Source organism: Convolutriloba macropyga, chromosome 13 (assembly GCF_964194025.1).
Source record: "Convolutriloba macropyga chromosome 13, txConMacr16.3, whole genome shotgun sequence".
In the NCBI taxonomy this organism is placed as follows: Eukaryota; Metazoa; Xenacoelomorpha; order Acoela; family Convolutidae; genus Convolutriloba; species Convolutriloba macropyga.
In genome coordinates, this window is record NC_134480.1 from 36,903,603 (window position 1) to 36,927,401 (window position 23,799).

Here is a 23,799-nt window from a genome sequence, read left to right on the forward strand (position 1 = left end):
TAAAGGCTTCAATAACAAAATCACACTTGATTTTTTGAGGAGTTATTAACTTGATAGAGAAGTGATGAAATATGTCCAATCCCTTTCTTCAAAATGACGTCCTCTATCAACGAATTTCGTTATCGAGTTTGTCCGTTGACAGTCAATTCATTTTTTGCGATTTGCGAGGGAGTATTATGACTAGCCTGCGTCAGCTACTAAATCGGCTTATTTAAATGCTCTCGTTCTTAATATCCGCAAAACAATAGTTGTGACTATAATTGCCCTCGTCTTTGTTTTGTACCATTCAAATAATTTGAATTGTATTTGGGCACTGTCAAATTTCACAATTCGAGGAGTATTGGAGAAATGTCTTTGTTAATCAATTTTATTGGAGTAAATTTTGAATCAGAAAATTAAACGCGTTAAAGCGTGAAAAAAACTTGAGTGGTTTGAGTGTTGAACAGAACTGGGGAATGGAATGGGAACGGTTTTTATACCTACCCCCCCCCCCCCCCCAACGCTTGAAAAATTATCTACGTTTGCCAGCCTTATATGGTTTTCTTATTAATTGCTCTTGAACAAAGTTCATAGCAATTATTATAAACATGTTGGTCTTTTTTATGCAAATTTTTTCGCGTGACCATTTTCCGCTTTCCTAGAACTTTCTTTGACTTCTTAAGTGACTTTTGCACGCTTTCGTTCTTCATTTTTGAGTGATTTCTATTGCTATCACTCCGAAGTAAGGCTTGTTGCTAATAAAAAATCGTTTTAGCAAATCTATAATAAGGCCTGAAAGCCCAGTGGTCAGTGCATCTGGTTATGGATCGGGAGGGCAATGGTTCGAATCCCAGTGGGGCCAAATTTTTTCTACCAGCTGTCGTTCGAGAGAAATTCCCACATTAGTCGAATGTTTTTTACTATATAAACTATGTGTTTTAATATAAGCTATTTTGTGACCTCAGTTTGATTAAAGAACGGTATCTATTTTTATTTATCTTATATATCTTTAATCATTTTGTTAGTAAATGGTAACTTTTTGAGTTGTAGTTCAGGACTTAACTTGCTTTTTTATCGCGAAGATTTTTTTCCAATGATGTAACGTCACGATTGCTCCAAATGTGCTTTTTGATTCATTCTTGAAGTTTGCACTGAATTTCGAGCGTGAAATCATTTTTCACTTGTATTGGAGTGAGTATTCTACTCTTCAAAGAATTTGAATTATATTGGGGTGTGTCTTTTTTAATGGCCGAACAGCGATAGCTGGGCTATTATTGGCCTTCTCTTGGTTTTTTGTCGTTACGATTTTCGTTAAGACCATATGACGTCACAACCACTTCAAATCTGCTTTTTGTTCATTCGTTTAAATTTTTGGTCACACTTGACTTACCTCACTCATAAAAATTACTTCCTCTCTTTGAAATTCACTTTTTTTCTAAATGAAGTTTATTAGAGAGCAGCTAATAGAAGCAGCAAAAACTTATACAGATTTTTAATCAAAATATGACATCCAGCCTTCAATGAAAAAGCGAATTTTTTTGAACTGTCTTCTTTACTGTTTTTTTAGACTGCAGATCTACGAAGCTATTGCGGCTATTTTCTGGCAATCTGCCAGCTATTTTCTTAAGGTCTGTTCATACTTAATTATTTTTGAAGAGAAGTTGAAGCAATGATTTCGGACATGCCGGGACCGGGAGTTGAGCAAAAAAGCGAGTATTTTTTAGGCGCAAAGTTTTTCCATTCCAATTTTTAAAGTAGAGTGAGAAAAAGGTGTTTGAGCAGAAATTCGCTTTTTTGCTTGTGGTTTTTTTGTTCACATGCTGCACTTTCGATTCAATTTTTTTTTCACTTTTCTGATAGTTTTTTTTCTAAATGACTATCATATTCAGGTCATAGTCCATTCGAGGTCTGGCGCTTGTCTAGCCAATGAAAATTCTTCGAATTCTAGGTCGGGATTTCTCCTGCTGTTTTGTTCATTTACATGGTTAAATTTTTGTCACGAGTGACTCGCCTCACTCTCAAAGACTTCCCTCTTTCAAAATGGCTATAATTCAAGCAGATGAGGTCAACTGCGAGTACGTCACTCTAATTGGAGTTTGTTTGAAAGCAGTTAACATTCTGTATTAAAATGTAACATGTCAGCAATTAATGAAAGCTGAGAAAATTCCTCTTTCTCAGTCGCTTTTTATTATCTTTTTGAGAGTACAGATATACGAAGAACGCAAGCAGATAGCGAGATAAAGCTAAGCGATCATATCTTTTATGCTGTGTTTTTTAATTAGATTGAAAGCTTGAATTATATTTTCGGCCCAAATAATTCTTCTATTGCTTATTAACCAGAAATTGTATGCAAACTGTCTAATGCGTTTTTTGGACATGAGATGCAGTTTTGAGTTTTTTCAGAATTTTTCTTTTTGATCAAAAATTCTATCGCGCAATTTGACTTAAATGTAACATTTAAAAAATTGTCTGGTTTCGGGCTTCTTGTTTCTTTGTAGTTCAGTCTGTCGCCTTCCATATGGGTTGCAACGAATCGAACAGTTATCGAACGGTATCGAAAACGTACTTGCAGATCAATTTTTGGCTCGTCGGAACTTGCCGAGATTTTTTTTGGAAACTTATAATTGTGAATTCGTTGTCATTTTCGCTTCCATCAAACACCTTAGTACGCATCGGTTTTTTCTCAATTTAAAAGTATTCCGCCTTATGTTGAGAGCAATTGTTTTCAGTTGGAGTTTGAAGAATTTTTGCATAAAAATCAAATTTTTCTTTCTTTTCATTTTTTTCGTTTTTTATTTGAATTGATTAATGCAATTAAGTTATTTTTTGGTTAGTTTAATCTTTGACCGCTGCTGAGGTTTTGTGGTGATTCCGGGGTCTTCCGGCTATGATTTTCATAATCAGTGGATTTGTTGTTTAACATGGAAAAGTGAATGAGTTGTTTTACTCACATATACTGACAATTAAATATACGTTTGGGATCAAATATCCCGTTGGAGTTTCCTTTTCTTTAGTTTTTTTAAAAACTTTTTTCATGTTTTCTTCAGAGAGCCACACTTCAGATAAGATCAAAATCAATTCAATGGCATCGGTTGCCAGGTCACCGTTTAAATGCAATGCGGTCTCAAAACTTTTTTCTGTAACTTGACCTATGAAATCCTATTGAGGTCTTAGTTCAGATAATATTGATTACAATGCAGTACTTTTATTTACACAGAGCATACTGCATTTCAGCATGAAGAAAATCGATATTTCAAATTTCGGCAATTTTGTATTTTAATTTTCATTAAAATGTGACGCCGCAGCTGCAAATTTGTGGCCGTGATCAAATTCTGTCTGACATTTTCAAATGCAATCCAGAAAGACTTTTTCTCTTTCCTTTCTTTTCCCTCTCTTCCCAATATCACCTGTCACCTCCATGCTTTTCCATACAACAGTTTCCACACTCTAGTTTTTATAGTTCTCTATTTTGTAATTGCGCACGCTTCTGTTTAAAACCAAAGCCACTCAGCTCTTTTCTTGTGTGCATTCTGTTATGTTGTATCTGTTCATTCCATGATATACTTCAAATTAAAACTATCCCAGCGTTTAAAACCTTGTATTCAAATACACTATTTTTCAATTTCAAATACCTCTTCTTTAACGCTATTTTCCTTCTATACAAACTATTTTTTATGACAATACTCTATTAAAATATCGGTGGTTTTCTTGGTTTTTCATAGCCAAAGGCAATTTTCAAGCGCACTAACTTGCGGCGAGTTGAACTGGCGAGCAAAATGCCCCCTTGTGGAATTTTCCAATCTTTATTCTGATTACGTAACCTGCCAAAAAGAGCTGCAAATTCGCTGTTCGTAGTGTGCCTTCTTACGAAGCATTCTCTTCGTGTAATTTTACCCGTGTCAATTTGACTTTTTGAACTATTTTTTTCCAAGATAAGTTTGACGCCCTAAATTTATAAGTGGAGGTCATAAAACGCGGAGGTGGTTACAGAATAGAATCGTTTTTTATATATTTTTTTCTGTTGAGCTGTTTTACTTTAATGTCGGCATTTCAATCCTTAGTACATTTCAATTCTGAGGACAATTCACGCTGGCCAACAATGTCGACAACGTGACAAAAAAATAGCTGCGGCGTGACGTGAAGGAAATTATACAACCCAATCAATAAATTTAAACGATTCCAATTAAGATTTTTTCTTTAAAGATCGAGCAAGAAGTTTTATGAGACCAATTTGAACGACGATATCCACGGATATCAGGAAACGTAAATCAAGCACTTAAATTAGAATAAAATATTACCTGCTTTTGCCCGTTTTTGAAACTTTCTCCGAAATTTAGCTTGACGCGGGAATTGATTTTTGGTAATATTCGTCCTCAGCCATGAACCAAACAGTCCTCTCTGACGTCCGGACTGTCGGATCTCAGATCTATGACTATGATGAACAGAGAGAAGGGTACCAGCCTTACGAGGCATGGCTCAGTCGATCAAAGGCCGAAAAGGAGGCTAAGAATGAGAAGGTGGGTGCGGCTGCAGTGGCCACAATCACGACTAAGTCTGATGGCAAACCAGCTGGCGAGGTCAAACTGAGCAAGCCGATACCAAGTAAGTAGAAATGTAGATGAACAGGTTAGTCTTAACAAAGTTCAAAAAACGGCATCAGCTGAACGCTATTACAAGGAAATGACAAAAATTTTGAAATAAATTGGTTAACCCTCGAATCTGGTTGGGGTTCCCGTGAAAAAGTGTTGGTTAAGAAACGGCCATACTTCTCCTGAGGTCAGACAAATAACTTGGAGAAGACAAGACTACACAAATAGCAGCTCAACGGCAAATGATAAACCAAAGAAGGAAATTTTGGACTACTAGTATATTTAGCGGAGAGATAGAGAAAGTAATATCATTGCAAAGCCTTTGAAAATTGAATCGGTTGTGGAAAAAAAAACATTGTTAACTTTTTGATTTCTCGAGGATATCATTGGGATTTTTATATCTTGAACGCTGCACGTTCAAGATATAAAATGAAAAAACATTATCAGAAAATGCGGAAAAATAAAAAAAACCGGTTCGTTTTTTCGAAAAATCTGTTTTTTTTTCAGCAGAAGTATTTCCAGATAAAGAGACGAACTTACTTCAGCAGTAATTGCCTGTTGAGATTATCAAGAGGTTCGATTTATATAATTGTCAATTTTTTGGGGATTTTACAGTAGCTCACTTTTGGAATTAGAAAAAAAATCAATTTTTAGCTGAAAGATTTAACTTTCCGATAGATACACTCAATTAGGTCAAAACAGAATAGTTTTTGATTACAGTATGTAGAATAGATTTGGCTTTTAACAAATAAACCGTAAAAAGGTGAAAAAATTGGCTTGAATAAAACTCGAAACAATTAGCATTTTAGATTGACTGTTTTTATGTAAAAACTATCAGTGTTCTACTTATTATGACCTGACCTTCCATTTCTTGAGAAAGCTCAAACCTGAACTTTACTTTTTTGCGCCCAAAGACCGCAACTTCTAACAATGCTCCATTTGCGCAGCATTTTATCGTTTCTGTACTTTTTGTTTAGGATTTTACCTTGTTTCCAGAAAACAACAATCTTTTTATGATAAAAATAATAAAAAAGGGATTGAAAATTTTTTGAAATGTTTGGAAAAGAAAAACTAGTTCAAAAATTTGAAATGAGCAATTTTCTGTAAGTGGCATTACTAAAAGTTATTTGAAAAAGTCAATCGAAACCTGAAATTTACTCTGGTTTCTTGCTTTTCGAAAAATCAGTCCACAATTTTCTAGAACTTTTAACATTTTTCATCTAATGTTGAAAATGGTTGTGGATATTCAGTAGAAAGTAATTTAGCAAATTGGAAAAAACATTAAACGAAAAATTCTGTTCACACAAAATTTTTTTCTCAGCCCTATGAACCTTTTATTGGTTTTTAAAACCGCTTAAAGACTACGAAACTTCTTTTTTTAAATGATTAAGGATTTAAAAGTTAAATTAGCTTAGAAAAAATATTCGGATGCAGTTTTTTGTAAGTTGGAGGCGATTGTTGCTAATGTAGTTCGTACCTTTTTCACGGCTGTCGAGTTTTGAACCTTACATATATAAAAAAAGAAAACAATTGATTTAAATCTAGGCAGTTATTTGCTGTATCGTTGACCTTACACTTTTTAAACTAGAGTTTTGTAACTATTCACATTTAAACAAGTGAAAAGGTATTTTGCGTTAATGGTTTTTGTGGAGAACATTTGAGTTATCAGTAACCAGTTCTGGAGAAATTGATGACACCAAGTAAAGCATAAATTTTTATTGTCTAAATAGATTTTATAATTTAAGTTGAATTAATATAAACTGCTAAGTTTTTAACTGAATGATGCCTGCACTTTTTTGTATTAATCTTAATGAGATTTCAAAATTTTGCGACCCAGTCCATCTCTTTTTGATGGAGCGTGAAAGCATGCAGAAGGTCGATTGAAAAGTTCACAATCGTACACAATATAGCAGATTTTGTGTACGATTTTTGGTTGTGGCTATTCAGTAGAAAGTAATTTAGCAAATTGGAAAAAACATTAAACAAAAAATTCTGTTCACACAAAATTTTTTTCTCAGCCCTAAGAACCTTTTATTGGTTTTTAAAACCGCTTAAAGACTACGAAACTTCTTTTTTTAAATGATTAAGGATTTAAAAGTTAAATTAGCTTAGAAAAAATATTCGGATGCAGTCTTTTGTAAGTTGGAGGCGATTGTTGCTAATGTAGTTCGTACCTTTTTCACGGCTGTCGAGTTTTGAACCTTACATATATAAAAAAAGAAAACAATTGATTTAAATCTAGGCAGTTATTTGCTGTATCGTTGACCTTACACTTTTTAAACTAGAGTTTTGTAACTATTCACATTTAAACAAGTGAAAAGGTATTTTGCGTTAATGGTTTTTGTGGAGAACATTTGAGTTATCAGTAACCAGTTCTGGAGAAATTGATGACAGCAAGTAAAGCATAAATTTTTTATTGTCTAAATAGATTTTATAATTTAAGTTGAATTAATATAAACTGCTAAGTTTTTAACTGAATGATGCCTGCACTTTTTTGTATTAATCTTAATGAGATTTCAAAATTTTTCGACCCAGTCCATCTCTTTTTGATGGAGCGTGAAAGCATGCAGAAGGTCGATTGAAAAGTTCACAATCGTACACAATATAGCAGATTTTGATAAAATTCTGCTTGTGTCTGTGAGTTCTAATTTGTTTCAGTCTGGCACCTGCTTTTACTGAGAATCATTCTTTTTTTACCCATGGTTTTTTATAAAATCTTCTGAAGTGGAAAAAATTTTTGAGCAAAAAAATATATTTTTTTAAAATTGCTTCTCCACTCAATCTGTTTATTTATTTCGAAAAAAATATCAACATCATTGTTTATAATCATTGATAATCAGCATTTTCTTTTACTGGTGAATAACTATGTTGAATTCATAAATCAGAATATGCTTTTCTGATAAGTGAAAAATTATATCTTTTGAAATTCTATTGTTTTGACTGTTTGGAACATTATGTGCAAACGCATTTTACCGATCCCCGTTGTTTTATCCTAAATTGAATCTCAGACTATTCACCTCCACTTTCAAGAATTTTACAATCTGTTTTTCAGGTCTTGGCTTGTACATACATAAATTTTCTTTACAATACGTAACGTACCATAAAAGTAAAGAACAATAAAATGTTAATCAGAACGTCAAATATTTGACAGAAAAATTGTCAAAAATCTGGAGAGAAGTTTTGATTATACCCTCTGGTCTCGTATCAGATCTGAAAAATGGGAGCTCATCAGATTTTTAAGAAGAATTTTTCATTTTTCGTATGCATCATTATATCTTGCATTATACAAAAGTTTTGTGATGAAAAATAATCTTAGAATATAATTTCGAGACTGGTAATTGAGTGAGAACTATCCTCTTATTTTGTTCAGTTGAATTTACAGAGTAATAGACGTGTATATTTTGTTCAGATGAAGACCTGATAGTGTATAAGGTGCCCAAGTTGACCTTCAGAGAGTGGCTGTGTGTCTGTGAGGGCAGGTTGCGCAATGGAATCAGACATCCCAAACTGGCCACTCTCTACACTGTTAGGAATGAGAAATGGGTGTGGGGAAGAGAGGGAAGACTGCACGCTTACTTCTCACGGTACCACACCTTTCAGTTCCTAACTTTTTGATGGTTTATAACTTTTTAAAACCTTATGACAATTACCTCTAAGTCCTCAGCAAATCAATGCACGCTTTTCTCAAAGTAGGTTTGAGACATGTCACCTTTGTCATTTTTGTAATTAAAACATTACTGCCTTCTTCTAACTGAGCGTTCGGCGAAAGGTATCGGATCTATCCTGCAATGATTTCACTTTTAGTTAAGTGACATAGTGATGAGCAGGTTCAAATCTTGCAAGAGTCTTGCGAGAAGAATTCAATTCTGGAAACTTGCAATAGAAAAATGGACGAACTATGTATCATCTTGCAAGATTCTTGCAAGATGTTGAGTTCTTTGATCACTAGGGTTGGTGTCTAATTTGCAGAAAAACAAGGTTCAATTTTAGCCGTAACAAATCAGTCAATTTTTGACGACAATTAAAACCGATGGAAATTTGGAATGAACTCTGGTTCATTTTCGTTAATGTTCTGACTGCAATTTGGTCATGTAAAGCCTCCAATAATGAATTAGGCTATTTTTTGCAATTTACTTTTGTGAACACTAATTTTTGAAGAACAGAAAATGTTTTCAACATGGTTGTGAACTGTCATTGAAATGTCACAATAATTGTTTCCCACTTTTTCACTCATATTAGTTGTTAATCCCAAGAGATAGGATATGATAGTACAATACTCTAGGGCAATTTATTTGGTGGTATTTCTCTGTGTAGAATGAATCGATCCCTGAACCCGACTGAGGTGTACCAGGCCATGTTTCCCCACTTGGACAAAGTGTCTGTAGAATGGGGAACCACTACCCACAGAGATGTACCCCGATACATACAGCAACTCATCCAGATACAAAAGGTATTTGCACCTTTCGTAAAAACGGGAGAATCTTCGATACTCAGGACGAAGTTATCATTTGTCCTCGTTTATGACGCAGACTATTTTTGAACGTACACAGGGGGTATGCTGCGTTTAAACATAGACGGCGATGGAATTTTTCACGAGCAACATAAACGCAATAGTGATTACGGTCAAGCCAATGTCTGCCCCATGACCTTTTTTTTGAAACATGTAAATTACTCAGACTATAACCCTAAGGTTAGATATCTACATGCTCTAAAATGTTAAATAAAATAATCAGCATTGTTATTAATATAGTAATCTTCAAATTGTGGCTGTGGCTGTTCGTTTTTATAGGTAAAAATAGGATTTGAAGGCTCCTATTTGTCTATTAACGGGTACTTTCCTGTGTTGATCGAGCAAAAACTCGGTTAAAACATTTTTAAAGCAAGTTTTACTGTTAAAAGTTCTTATTGAAGAGGGCAATTTGTTCCATTTTTGAACGCTTTTCAAGATTAAAGATTTGTTACTCCACTTCGTTTTCGTTTTCTTTTTTATAATAATTTGATTTGTTCTGTTGTTCTGTCTGGCGTTATGGCGACTAGTGAACATTTTAAAATTTTCGGATGTTTCCCATTGTTTTATATCTGTTTGTAGCTTCGATAATTTTAGTGTTCAACATTTAGGTTTTCAAGCAAAACTTGCTCGTGTCCTACCAAAAATCACAGACCAGGAACTCTTAGCCTTGAACAAAAATGTTAGATATATTACATCATCAGAGAAATCATTGTAACATTCTCCTCCCCACCCACCCCACCCCCCCAATGAAATGATTGCCTCTTTTATGATATTTTTACGGTCATGGGAGGCATGCGCTCTCTGTCTATTAGGCTTGGGGTAATCTTGGCAAGGAACCAAAATTAGTTCATGTTACGTCATCAAAATCATCTCTCATATGAGACTTTCATGATATTGGAAAAACATTTTCCGAAATCCATCCAAAATTGGTCTAAAAGTTTCTTTCAATCCAATAATACTTCACACTTCAATTCATATCTTGTATGAATGGCTAAAAATGATGCCTAGTATCATGAGCTTTCTTTTTGTGCATACATCAGTTAGATCTATAACATAGTATCGCTTCATATTGAGTTTAATATCATGACCTGATTCGGTTTGATTGCATCGCATCGCACCTGTAGCGTGAAATGGGAGGACCCCCTGCCGATGATGATGAAGAAGATGAACCATTCCACACAGAAATCAAGTCACGGTCAACCAAATTGCTTCTAAGGAGAAGTAAAACGGACGTGGTAAGTTAAGTACTACTTGGAAAGAAATGGTACCTAACACAGAGCATGACATTATACGAACAAACTTATTATAGTGTTGTATATATAATATATATGGCTATGAACCGATTCTTTAATTGGAACCCTAGTCGGCCTCCAAAAGTAATCTTTTTTATTTTGTGTTATTTTGTTAATTTTTGTTACTTAGATGTTTCCAAAATATTGCAGCAGAGCTATTTTTGACAGAACTCGCTCCAGCAGACCCAACCTGTACATAGACCCGAGCATGTCGTAGTTGTTTCAAGTGCATGCCATGTACATAAAAGTATACCAGCTGTGGACAACTGCATAAGTGGTGTATCGTATATCACGTGTACAACATGACTTATAGAAGTCAGTCGAAAAAAGGGAAAACAACTGCCTAAAATATAGTCCATAAAGTTTGTTGAAATTTGCAACTTTTTTACCCTATGCTCGCACTCCCCACTTTCCTCTTCATCTACGCTGTCCTCACTTTTCTTTCCCTCACTTGAATTTAATTTTTCATTTTTTAAAAATTTTTATCTTTTCTATCTAATGTCTGAATTTCATGACTACCTGTTAAATTTTCAATGTAACCTCTCTTGCATCTTAAAGCAAAACTAACTTTATTCCAATTTCAGAATGAAGAAAAGAACGCTAGAAATCCTCAAGCCAAATACGAGGCTATCAAACAAGTTTACGAATCCGAGATTGCCCTGAGACCTCAAAGAGCCCACGGGAGATCCGAGACATTCCGACGTCTCCATGACAAATCCTACATGTCCTCTTCATCCTCGCAAATATCCAGTTCAATCCGGGGCGACTTGGGGGGTGCCCGACCCAAGTACGGGGCAGCGGCCGCAGTTGCATTTGGGGGAGGTCCAGGTCCCTCTGGAGGGGGTGGTGGGGGCGGAGGGGCAACTCAGACTTCGGATGACATTGCAAAAAGGAGACCCAGTTTGTTCAACCATCTTCCACCTCTCACTGCTCCAAAAGTAATTTTTTCATCAATTTACGTTTGAGTAAGTATTTACCAAATGTCACATGCTTGTCGCTTAAAGTTTAAACGTCAATACAGTTGCCTTCTGGAGACGACTTCGACCCAAGATTCCAATTGGGAACTAGTTTCTTAGTGTTTCAAACTAATAGACTGCTTGAGAAGCGAAAATTAAAGCATGCTTCTTGGAACACGCTATTTAGGTTATTTTTTTAAAAAAATGATTTGCACAGCTTTACAAGACCAGCTAAAATCGACTTCTTTTTTGCAGCACGTATTGTGTTGAACACAAGTAAAGTAGTTGACATAGAAGATTGTTAATGAAAAATTGCTCATGAACAAGTTGCAGTCAATTCAAAGAACTAAATCAAAATTCCGAAATACTAGACTATGCTAAATTTGACCACATTTGGATTTTATAAGACAATTGACATAGACAAAGTAGTTTTTCTGAAAAAACTCACTTAAGTGATAATTCTGTTAAAATTTTGTTTGTTAAATCTTCAAATAAAAGAATTTATGTTTCTCAATTAACATATTTTTTGAAAATCTTTACCCCTCAAAGCAAAGAGTGGCGTTTTAGAATCATTGACTGATTTCACTGGCTTAAATTTTGAATGCGCGCATAATAAAAAAAATTGCAAGGGTAAATCAGGGTTTGCACGACTCCTCGGTGTGATCATTTTCAGAATGTCCATTTTTAAGACGATCCAAGGATAACTAAACACCTATTGAAAATAAAACCTTTCAAAGTAAATTTCGCCCTTCTTTGAGCGGAGCCAGCCCATCTGTCGTGACCGCTACTCAAACGCGAGAACTGTTTCTCGAGATAGCTTTAAGATTGGTCTCTCAGTTGGATGGATCACTGTGTGCTTATGATGTTAGAAAAAATTGTGAAATTACCAGGACGAAAACATATTTTGTAAAATATATGTGATGAGCAAGATTAAACGCTGAAGTCCCTCTTGTTCATGAGCAAAGTCCTAAATTCTGAATCCAGACACTAGTTTGGCCAGACAAATTCCATTAAAAACTTTTTTTATTTTTTGATTTTCTTAAAGCAGATTATCAACAGATAATTGATGCTTGTGCCTTATTAGAGAAAGGTTGCATGTTAAAATATATGGTCAAATAGCGTGCCTTTAATTTACATTTTGTGCTTCGGAACGGCCAAACCCTAGCTATCATTAAGCGGGAAAAACAAAACAAAACGATTACATAGCTTTAGTTGGATGAAATTGACAGACTTGATACATTAAATGATTCCGAAGAGATAGCGTTGGATGTGAATTAACAGGGAACTGTGAAGATGTCTATACATGCACAAAAAGTTTTGACAATGGGAGTATTCGCTCGTTCCCGGGATCTCCTTACAATATTCAGTACCCTTAATTTCTCAATGATAACGTCTCTGCATTCTACAAATATCCCGCCCAACGAAGGAAATCAAGAGTGAAAAAGTCAATCAATAATCCAAATTGCCTAAGCGAAAGAATGTTTCAGAAAAAAAGTTGAGCGACAAGATATCGTTAGACGACAGAAAAAACTAATGTCGCCGCAATATAATTACGCAGATTTCAGCGGCTTGGCAGCTATGAAAGAGAAAAGCTATAGGCCGAGAAACGATATGGAACGGAATATCTAAGAAAAACAAGCAAGCAAAAAATAACCAAAATGAGATTGATAGATGTCAAGAAATAGTAAAGATGTCGCGATGGTTTAAATAAAACCACAAAAGATTGAAACGCGAGGAAATGAGAGATCGCGAAAGCTGCAATAATAAAAATTTAAGGAAGAGATTGATTGGAGGAAAAGTTGAAATAAGAGAAGGAAAACTAAAACACCAATAAAAGAAAGCACGTTGAAAAAAATATCAAAATTTACATTCAGAACTGTGCTAAATGCCCAAAACTTCTTTAAATACCGTCAAAGGCCTGTAACGATGCCAACTGCTCCTGACTAATAGCTTTTTGACCTGTGTTTGATTACCAGCCAACTATTTTATTTTGTTTATATTTTTTTTCTATGTCATTTACCTTTCTTGATGTGTCCACTTAAACATGGCGGTCAACGAGGCTCTTAAACTTGCGCTTCAGGATTCTTAGAACACTTGTTATTATTCAAAGCGCACGCGTTTACCATACAAACCTGAGCAAATAGAAAACACAAACATTTTTTTTTTCGAAAAAGCCGCTAAAATAGTACTAAGGTGTCTATGAAATCTGCTGAAAGTTGCGAAATGCATTGATGAGTGTTTGTAATTATTTGGTGGCTCTTACGTTATTTTTACTTAGCTCAGACCTATCAATTGTAACAACAGCGTTTATCATTGTCAAGATTCCGGCGAACAAAGAACTTTTTTTAGCTGAAGGGCCGATTCAATCGAAAGGCTAAATGAATGTGTAGTTTACAGAGCGTAATTAAGAACACCTGTTTTGAAATACGAATTTAAAGTCACATTTAAAGAGGTTCAACTGTGCACTAGTTTGTAGGAACCAATTCAGCATTTCATCTAGACGTAAATTGTTGCAAGTTTCTCCAAAGTTGATAATAATTAGCACCATGGCTGGTCAATGCGCAGAATTGAATATATGAATATTCTTTGATACACCTTTTGGTGGACAATTGAGCTAATAAATGTATTTGAAAACTATACATTTCATACTAATTAATTGCAAACTACACCTTGAAAAGCAACGTAGATTAGTCTCAAAAATTTAAGACAGTTATTTCCACTGGGTATTTTAGTCATGCCTCAGCGGCTTGTGGGACTTGCTTTGAAGTTGTCAGAATCAAACAAGTTATCTCAACAGAGCTAATTATGTTCGGTCGAGATATTTTTTTTGATTCTGATAGCTTCACATCAAGTCTTCATGTCGTCAATCGTAGCTTTAAATCGAAACTTCTGACAACGCTTTTTGAATTTTTCAATTCTGGTTGCTGTATTTTAATATTGTCCCGATGAAATCCGTTGGCCAATAGTCATGTTTTCTATTTTGTGTGTCCACTTATGCCTTTACCCCTAAATCTACAACAATGATAACTTGATTAAAACAATTTTTTTTGTTCTTGAATGCAAAGGCAAGATGAATATAAAAGCAAAGTTAACCAAGAAATCTTACAATTTTCGGAAGTACAGTTCAACTGAAATTTTTTGATTTCTTATAAAACAAGGCGGCTCGTTAATGTGCGTTCGCACATGATGTTCCGACCCGAGCTCATCTACATTTTTGACTCAACCAAATGAAGAGATAACAAAAATAGATGTTTCAATTTAAAAAAAAAATGCTACATTTTAAGTTGATTAAACAAACTAAATTCTGCCTCGATGAAATAGCAATCATAGGTTTCATTCATGTGACATCAATAACTCATCACAATAAGTCGTATGGCAAAGAAAAATACATCAAAACCACGAAACTTTTGAGAAAACCCATAGTATCAAAGTCAAAAAATTCTACAGCTTTCAACGGAAGGCATTTAATACGCTAAATTATGCCTAGATGATGTGACAACTAGGATGTTTGTCATTCAAAATTTATCAATAAGACACTGCAACAAGTCATTCACTATGAAAACAACAACAAAAACAGGCAAAATCCAAAAGTTCGGTAGAAAATTGAGAGAAGAAAGTGTCGAAGCTATTTAAACCATAAGCTTTTTTCTCTGAAAACTTTTGCAACGATCCATTGATCGTCTTCAGTAAGCCAATGGGAGCTATCAATATTAGGATAATGTAATACGATTTCAAAAGGAACCAAAATTACTAAAAAAGATCCAAAAATTATAAAAATTATGAAAACTCGTGCACCGAAGTCAAAAAAACCAATAGTTAGAAGACAAAACCGCTAACTAGATAAATTGTTGCTGATGTAGAAAAAAAGCGGTTCTGTCATTACCGAGACTGACTTACAATCCACGAAAATAAGCTAAAGATTGATTTATGTTAAAAAAAAATATTTTTAAAGTCTTAACATCCATTAAACTCAAAAGCTTTCATAGGAATTCAATGAATACGCTCAGCTATGCCACAATGTGAAAACAAGGTTGTTTATGATGCCTAGATAATCAATAAGACATCACAATATGTCTTATGACTATGAAAAAAACCAACAAATACAGGCAAAAACCAAAATTTCTTTAGAAAAACAGGAGTAGAAAGTGTTGAAGCCATTTAAACCATATTTTTTTCTCAGAAAGTTTTATCTATAATACTTTGGACGTCTTCACTAAAGGAAGATGTAGCCATCAATATTAAGATGACGTGATAAGATTTCAAAATGAACCAATAAAACGAAATGTCCAAAAAAATTTTTTTAAAAATTTGAAATCTTGTGGCATTGAAGACGTATAACCAATAGTTATTTGATAAAGCCGCCAATGAGATTAACTTATGTTGCAGTGGTATGAAGGAGTTCAATCCTGTTTTTACTGAGACGAACTTACAGTTCATTAAAATAAGTTTATGATTTACTAATTTTAAAAAACTTTCGAAAATTTATTTTCGAAGTCTTAACAGCCATTAGCTGTCCAGTTACAGCACTAGATAGGTTCACTTAGTGCTCATTAGCAAATCTATTGCACCTTTAGTCAACAAGTTCATGCCATAGGATTATAAAACTTTAGTAACACCCTCAAAAAATAAATCCAAATTTCATTTGAAATTACGAAATTGAGATACGAGTCCAAAAAAAACATGAGCGATCCCTTCGAAACCAATTTTTGTTCATTGGGCTTCATTTGATCGTAAAAGAGGTTTGTCATTAACGGAACTTCGATATTAAAAGTGTCTAGTAGTCTCTAGGTGACTTGAAAAAACATAAAAATTGCAAAATTTTCTTAAAAAAAAGAGCTCCCAAACCTAATTCGAATTTTTTTATATATTAAACTTCCCTCTAAGACTAGAACTAGTCTTTTTTATCTCCTTTCGTCTATTAAAAACCTAAAATTGATTTACTTTTTGGCGTGAAATCTAGTTTTGAGTTAAATTTTTTCGTAGAAAAAACGTTATTTCGAACGAAAATTACGGTAAAAGTGAACCAAATATCCAGTGTTCACATGAAACTTTAAACCTCGATAACTCCTCGAAAAAAACGAAATTCAAAAAAATCTTTTTAATTCCGAATTCTACGCTGGACGAGCTTTTTAATGATACCACGCACATTTCTCTACGATGAATATATCGGTCGGCCAAAATTCACGGAACAAAAAAAAACCCATTTGAGTATATAGTTCCTCCCCCCCACAAGTGGGGTCGGAACAATTATGCAGAATTAAGATAGTCTTGGAAAAAGTAGTGCCTGTTCTAGAATATTTATTTTTCTACTTTTAAAACATTTTTGCGCTTGTTCTTGTAATTCCAGTAAACATATACAACCTGGCAGAAAATTAAGTAACAGAAGATTTAAAAAACATAAACGGTCAAAACAATGACTGTTAAAACAATAAAGTTTCATTACTTCAGTCTTCAGTGAGCGACTACCCTCGCATACTGGAATCGGGACCCTACACTCAAGCGAGACCTCTGAAAGAACAGCGCCACTATCGATCAGTTAGGTCAGATTACTCACCTTACTTAATACATCCTCCAAATGCGTCAGTAATTTAAAAAGGTTATTCTGATCACCTGATTCTGTTTGTTAGTGATTCCATTGGAAACAACTTCTCCCCATACGCCAAAGACATGAGTGTGTTCAAAATGCAAGAGAAGATAAACGTGAACAAACCAAGTAAGTTCTAGATTATTCTTAACTTTTTTTGAGTTGAGCTGAAATGGCTGATTGTAGATATTTCTTACACAATTCTTACACAATGTGTTTTTCCCCATTTCAGGTCCCAGCTTGATTCAGCTTCGCATTGATCTTTACAGAAGGTGAGACTGAAAACTGTTTTACCCGGGCTTGATTTCACGATAAATGGCGTTGCGGTAAACTTACCTTAAAAGACCCGGACTTGAGATTCAAATTTGGCACTGAACAAGCATATATCAATATTAATATCAAAATTCATTTTGGATATATTGCATATCACGTGTATTTTATGTTTCTTTATACGTTCTTTATAAGTTTACCTTCATTATAATTAAATTGCGGTGTCAATGAGTTCACGCAGGCTAAATTTATCTAGTATAAACTGAAAATTGCTCATGCGGCGAAATTTAGTTCGAACAGAACAAAGTTAAAATTTTGTAGCTTATAAAATTATTGCTATTTAGACTTGCACGTCTAGGCCAAGACTTGCATTTAGACTTGCACGTCTAGGCCAAGACTTGCATTTATACTGACAAGTGTAAAAAGTGACATGATCATAGCTCTGAATCAGTACTGATATAAGACTTGCAATTTGACGTGCCCAGTACTGATGTTGACTTGCCGTTCAGTCCGGGTAGTAATACACACCCAATATATTTAAACTAGCGTGGGGACAATTAATCTGAAAACTCATTCAGAATAATGGATACGACTTGCTACGCGAATTAGAAGATACAAGTACGCACAGGGATATTCGAATCGCAGATAAAGCAAATCTGTAGGAAGAAGTGAATCTGAATCCACTTTTTTTCATGCATGGTAATATTGGGACTTGAACAGAGTACTGGCCATCCACAAAAGAAATGTCTTAAGACTGATCAAGTGCTGATTTGCTCTGCAACCGACCTCCGGGCTGTTAAGTTAAATTTAACCCCGGTAATGGGCGGATCCAAATCTTGCAGTGCTCTATCAAGAATGTATCCTTACTCTCTAAAAATTGAGCTGTGTTGAACATTTAGGGTTTTAGTTTGACATATTTAACACTTGCAATGGATAGTAAAAAATAGAATGAGATTCGTAATCTATCAAGAATTTTGCATGATTTCAAATTTCAAAAAATGAAAAAAATTTTGAGGCTGTAAAGAGTCAAAATCCATATGAAAACGAGTTTTTGATTTTTTTGAACAACCTAATTTCTGTTCTTGCCACCCTATTTTTGGGCAACATCAAAATTAGACCTCCCTGCTATCTCGTTCAATTTTCCTCTTGAGTTGCTTGACGTCACATGAATAAAATAATTATTCATTCGCGTGAGTGAGTTATTTTTTGGCCATACATCACTTGCCTCTTCTCCAAATAACATCGTCTCATATCACTCTCAAAATGATTTTGCTTGTTTTAATTGAATTTAAGGATTTAGAATTTAACTTAATAGGATTTAAGTCAGCTGAAGAAGACACTTAAATTGAAAATTAGTCGAGTTCAGTCGTTAGAAAAGTTTGCAAGTTTAACAAATTATACAAAAACGTTAGAAAATTATGCTAGTTTAACATATTTTTCAACACAATTTTACAAACACGTCACAGCAATTAGTAGAAGGACCATTTTTTCCTCTGTCTTCTCAGAACTCATTTTTAATTGGGTTTTTTAGACTACATGTCTATGAAGCTATGGCAGTTCTTTTCTGGCGATCTGTCAGCTATGTTTACGCAGAGCCAAAGAATTAGGTTCTCCTATGTTCATAGTCATCTATGTCTTACAATCTAATTACTGATGTTTTGTTCAAGAAACTGCTCTCCTTCTTCGACAATACAGTTGTATGTTAATGGTTTTTTCATATAAATATGTGTTGGGCGATTAATTTTTCGTACGCTTAAGTCAAACATGTGTAACAACCCAAACCAACCATTATACTTATATATTGGATACCAACTATTGTAAAACTATTTATGGCTGAGATGACTCAAAATAATTAGCTCATCAACCGCATATTAGCGTGTTAACCGTCACACTGGATCACTAGTAAAATTGCAACGTTAATCTTACTACATAACCAATGCATGGGTGTGTAAATTTAGGAATAAAGAGAACATCAAAGGGAAAGAGCTTCCCGCAGTGTTCTCCATCTCCCCACCCTCCAAGATCCCGGAGAGGTTCGGGAGTAAAAGTCCCATTCTGCCCCCCATCTCTGGCAGCAGACCCAACAGTGCAACAGATCACCTCCCAGATGTGGACTCGCTACCTCTTCAGTCTATTGTAGAGGTCAGAAAATATTAAAAAACAACTTCATTCAGATGTGCGTGATTTTTGTGTCCATTAATATAAAAGTAGGGACTAAACAGTCCTATAATATTCTCCACTAAATCAAGTGTCCAATAATTCTATTCAACAATTGATCGGAAAAAAAACACTGAAATTACACACGCTTGTAAATTAAGGACACTGAATTATTGATTTCGACACTTGTTGTTCCGACCCCACTTGTAGGGGGAGGAACTATATACTCAAATGGGTTTTTTTTGTTCCGTGAATTTTGGCCGATCGATATATTCGTCGTAGAGAAATGTGAGTGGTATCATTAAAAAGCTGGTCCAGCGTAGAATTCAAAATTAAAAAGATTTTTCGAATTTCGTTTTTTTCGAGGAGTTATCGAGGATTGCAGTTTTGTGTGAACACGTGATATTTGTTCACTTTTAGTGCAATTTTTCTTTTTTTTTCAACTTTTTTTTAAAAAAATAGAATTTCAAAATTAAATTTCACGTCGAAAAATGGTCCATTTTTGTGTTCCTAATAGACTAAAGGCGATAAAAAAGACTAGTTCTGGTCTCATAGGGAAGTTCACTATCAAAAAAATTCGAACTCTATTTAAGAGCCCTTTTTTTAATAAAACTTTTCGCTTTTTTTGCTTTTTCAAGTCACCTAGAGACAAGTCACTTTTTATATTGACGTTCTATTAATGACAAACCTCCTTTACAGTCAAATGAAGCCCAATGAACAAAAAATGTCGTTTTCAAGGAATTGATCACGTTTTTTTTGGCTTCGATTCTGAGTTTTCGTAATTTTGAATGAAATTTTGAATATCTTTTTGAAGTTTTACTAATTTTTTGGAGTCATATGGCTGGGATTCATTGACTAACAGTGCAATATGTTCAATAATGAGCATTAAGTGAACATATCTAGTTCATTGAGGGGGCAGCTAATGGCTGTTAAGACTTAAAAAATAATTTTGCAATTTTTTTTCGAACATTAAAGAATCATAAACTTATTATTGTGAATTGTTAGTCAAACAGCACCCTCTGCCTTCCTACTGCAACCAAATTTAATCTGGTTAGCGGTTTTATCTTCTAACTATTGGTTATATGACTTCAATGACACAAGATTTCAATTTTTTTAAATTTTTTTTTGGATATTTTTGTATTATTGGTTACTTTGGAACTCCTTATCACATTATCAAAACATTATACACATTATCAACAAATAACTGTAATCCAGTTGACTTAGAGAGGACGTTCAGTGGATCACAGAGAAAGTTTTCAGAGAAAAACTAATGGTTTAACTGTCTTCGACACTTTCTTCTCGCACTCTTCTATTGAATTTTGGTTTTTTGCCTGTTTTTGTTATCGTTTTCAGTCATAAGACTTATTGTGCTGTCTTTTTAACTATATATGCATGAAAAACATCGTTTTCCTCCCTAAGGGTTATATCTGAGCGCATTTATTGACTTCCGTTGAAAGCTATTGAATTTAATGGCTGTTAAAATAAAAACAATTTTTCGAAAATTTTTTGAACAATAAATCCTAAATTTTTCATGAACTGTTAGTCAGTGTCAGTATTGACAGGACTCAATTGCTTTTTACTGCAACTAAAAATACTCTTTTACGCTGTTTCATCTTCTAACAATTGGTTATATGACTTCAAAGACATAAGATTTCAGTTTTTTAAAAAATTTTTTTGATATTTTCGTATTATTGGTTATTTTTGAAATCTTATCACATTATCCAAATATTGACAGCTCCCATTAGCTCAAAAACAGTGTTTCGTGGATGAACAATAAAAATTTTATAGAAAAATTTATGGTTTAAATGGCTTCGACACGTTCTTCTTGCACTTTTCTACTGAATTTTTGGTTTCCTCCTTTTTTTTGTTGTTTTAATAGTCATCAGACTTATTGTGATCTCATAATGAATACCTATGCATGACAAACACAGATGTACTCCCATCGGGGCATCTTAGAGCGTTTTTATTGACTTCCGTTGAAAGCTATTGAATTTAATGGCTGTTGAAATAAAAATAATTTTTCGGAAATTTTATTTGAACAATAACAAATCCTAAATTTTTCGTAAACTGTTAATCGGTGTCAGTATTGACTGGACCCACTTGCTCTCTACTGCAACTAAAATTATTCTGTTTAGCTGTTTTATCTTCTAACTATTGGTTATATGACTTCAATGACACAAGATTTCAGTTTTTTTTTAAATTTTTTTGGAAATTTTTTTATTATTGGTTACTTTTGAACTCTTTATCACATTATCCAAACATTATACATATTATGCAAAGATTACTGTAATCCAATTGGCGTAGAGAGGACGTTCAGTGGATCACAGAGAAAGTTTTCAGAGAATAGCTAATGGTTTAATTGTCTTCGAAACTTTCTTTCGCACTTTTCTACTGAATTTTAGTTTTTGCCTGTTTTTGTAATTGTTTTCAGTCATAAGATTTATTGTGATGTCTTTTTAACTATCTATGCATGACAAACATCGTTTTCCTCTTTAGGGGTTATATCTGAGCATAGTTATTGAGCTCCGTTGAAAGATTGGCTTTACTGGCTGTTAAGGATTTAAAAATAATTTTTCGAAATTTGTTTCGAACATTAACCAATCCTGAATTTTTTTCGTGAACTCTTGGTCAATGTTGGTTCTAACAGAGTCCCTTTCCGTTCTACTGCGGCCAAAATTAATCTGGTTAGCGGTTTTATCTTCTACCTATTAGTTTTAAAACTTCAATGCCACGAGATTTCATTTTTTTTCGGGTACTTTATTTTATTTTTGGATCCTTTTGAAATCTTATCACATCATCTTACTGCTGATAGTACCTATTGGTTTAGGGAAAAAGTTCAACGGATCATAGATAAAGTTTTCAGAGAAGAGCTTATGATTTGAACTGCTTCGACATTTTCTTCTGGCACTTTTCTACTGAATTTGTGGTTTTTGCCTCTCTCTGTTGTTGTTTTCATAGTCATTAACTTGTTGTAAGGTCTTATTGATGAAATACGATTGGCAAACAAATTTATTGTCCCATCGAGGCATCATTTATTATTTTTACTGGCTTCCGTTGAATGCTAATGAATTTAATGGCGTTGATAATTCGAGTGTTCCCGAAAATTTCGTGCTTCTAATGTATTTGTTCATATTTGTTGATATTTTGAAATTATATTGATTAAAAAAAGTTGTCCATTTCTCTTGGAAAATTAATTTAAAGTAGAAGAGTGTTTAGTGAAAAGTTCATTTTTTAATGCCTTCGACACTTATCGCTCAATTTTTTTCCTAAATTCGCTGTTTTTGTTCTTTAGGTAGCCGTAAATTGCTCACAGGTCTCATAGGCTTGTAATTGAGGACTGAATGAATGATGTTACCCGAAGCATTCAGTTTATAGCGAATAGTATTAAAATTTTTGGTCAACATTTTGAAATGTTTTTCAAACGTTTTAGTTTTTGTTGTTCTTTTCGTCAAATTGTAACTTCTATTCAACAATGAGAGGTCCCATCGAATTTCGTGTATTTCAAGAAAGAACATATTTATTGATATTATGTGCCACTGTTGTTTTGTCCAATTTTTGTGTTTCTTTTTTTCTTCTTTCAGAACAATCGCGTAATAACAGATCCCAATGGTTTTCAAATGTGGCCCAAGTAAACTTATTTTATCTTTCAGTATAAATCCTTCAACTGAAATATTAGAAATAACAATTGATTTAAAAATACATAATACTCAGATGATAGCTATTGATTTTAATGGTAGCAAAAGTTTGTGTTTTCGCAAACAGTTCGTAATTTTTTGATTTTCTCTTTAGTTTGTTTCTATGGCATAGTCTGACCAAAGACAGGTGCTTTTGGTTTTGTAGTGGCTTTTTAGTAATTTATCAAGGATTTTTTATTTAAAAACCAATGTTTTTTAAGATTTTTGAAATTTTTTGGTGTAAAAAAAGTTTCGCCTCACTGTTCGTTCTTTTTGTCGGCTTGTTACCTAGTCTCGTTAAGAAAACTTTTCATCTGCTGTATAGTTAGGAAAAGGTAAACTTGTGTAGTTAAAGTTTTATCTGACTGCATTTTGACGTTGTTACTAGGTGCTTTTAAATTTAGATATTCAGTTTTTGCCTTGAAAATTTTGTTGGTGCTATTTTTTTTCTCTTAGTCTCTTCAATGTCAGATCACGTTGGTGCTGTAATGAAGCATGGCATTAGTAATTCAATTAGTAGATAGGTTGTGTAACGATTGTTTTAAACTCAAACATCTATTTTTGTTATCTCTTGATTTGGTTGACAATTTAGTCAAAAATGTAGATGAGCTCGGGTCGGAACATCATGTGCGAACGCACATTAACGAGCCGCCTTGTTATAAATGTTTTCACTCTGCGGCCTCAATTGAATCTGTTATTTAATCCTCAATTAATCCAAAATAATGAGGTACTTGCGGAGAAACTTTTAAACATCTGAAGTCCGCATTTTTACTATTATATTAATTATA

General features: G+C 33.9%; 1 protein-coding gene across 1 annotated transcript in view; it reads left to right on the plus strand.

Moving 5' to 3' along the window:
- The first annotated feature begins 3,483 nt into the window (after positions 1-3,483).
- Positions 3,484-23,799, plus strand: part of LOC142351710 (dynein axonemal heavy chain 3-like) — a 282,726-nt gene continuing 262,410 nt past the window's right edge. Inside the window, exons 1-9 of the mRNA XM_075403853.1 lie at positions 3,484-4,581; positions 7,978-8,152; positions 8,883-9,018; positions 10,203-10,313; positions 10,955-11,308; positions 16,775-16,866; positions 16,954-17,039; positions 17,143-17,182; positions 19,139-19,322. Coding sequence (XP_075259968.1) covers positions 4,359-4,581; positions 7,978-8,152; positions 8,883-9,018; positions 10,203-10,313; positions 10,955-11,308; positions 16,775-16,866; positions 16,954-17,039; positions 17,143-17,182; positions 19,139-19,322 — 1,401 coding nt within the window. The 5' untranslated portion in view covers positions 3,484-4,358. The remainder of the gene's footprint in view (positions 4,582-7,977; positions 8,153-8,882; positions 9,019-10,202; positions 10,314-10,954; positions 11,309-16,774; positions 16,867-16,953; positions 17,040-17,142; positions 17,183-19,138; positions 19,323-23,799) is intronic.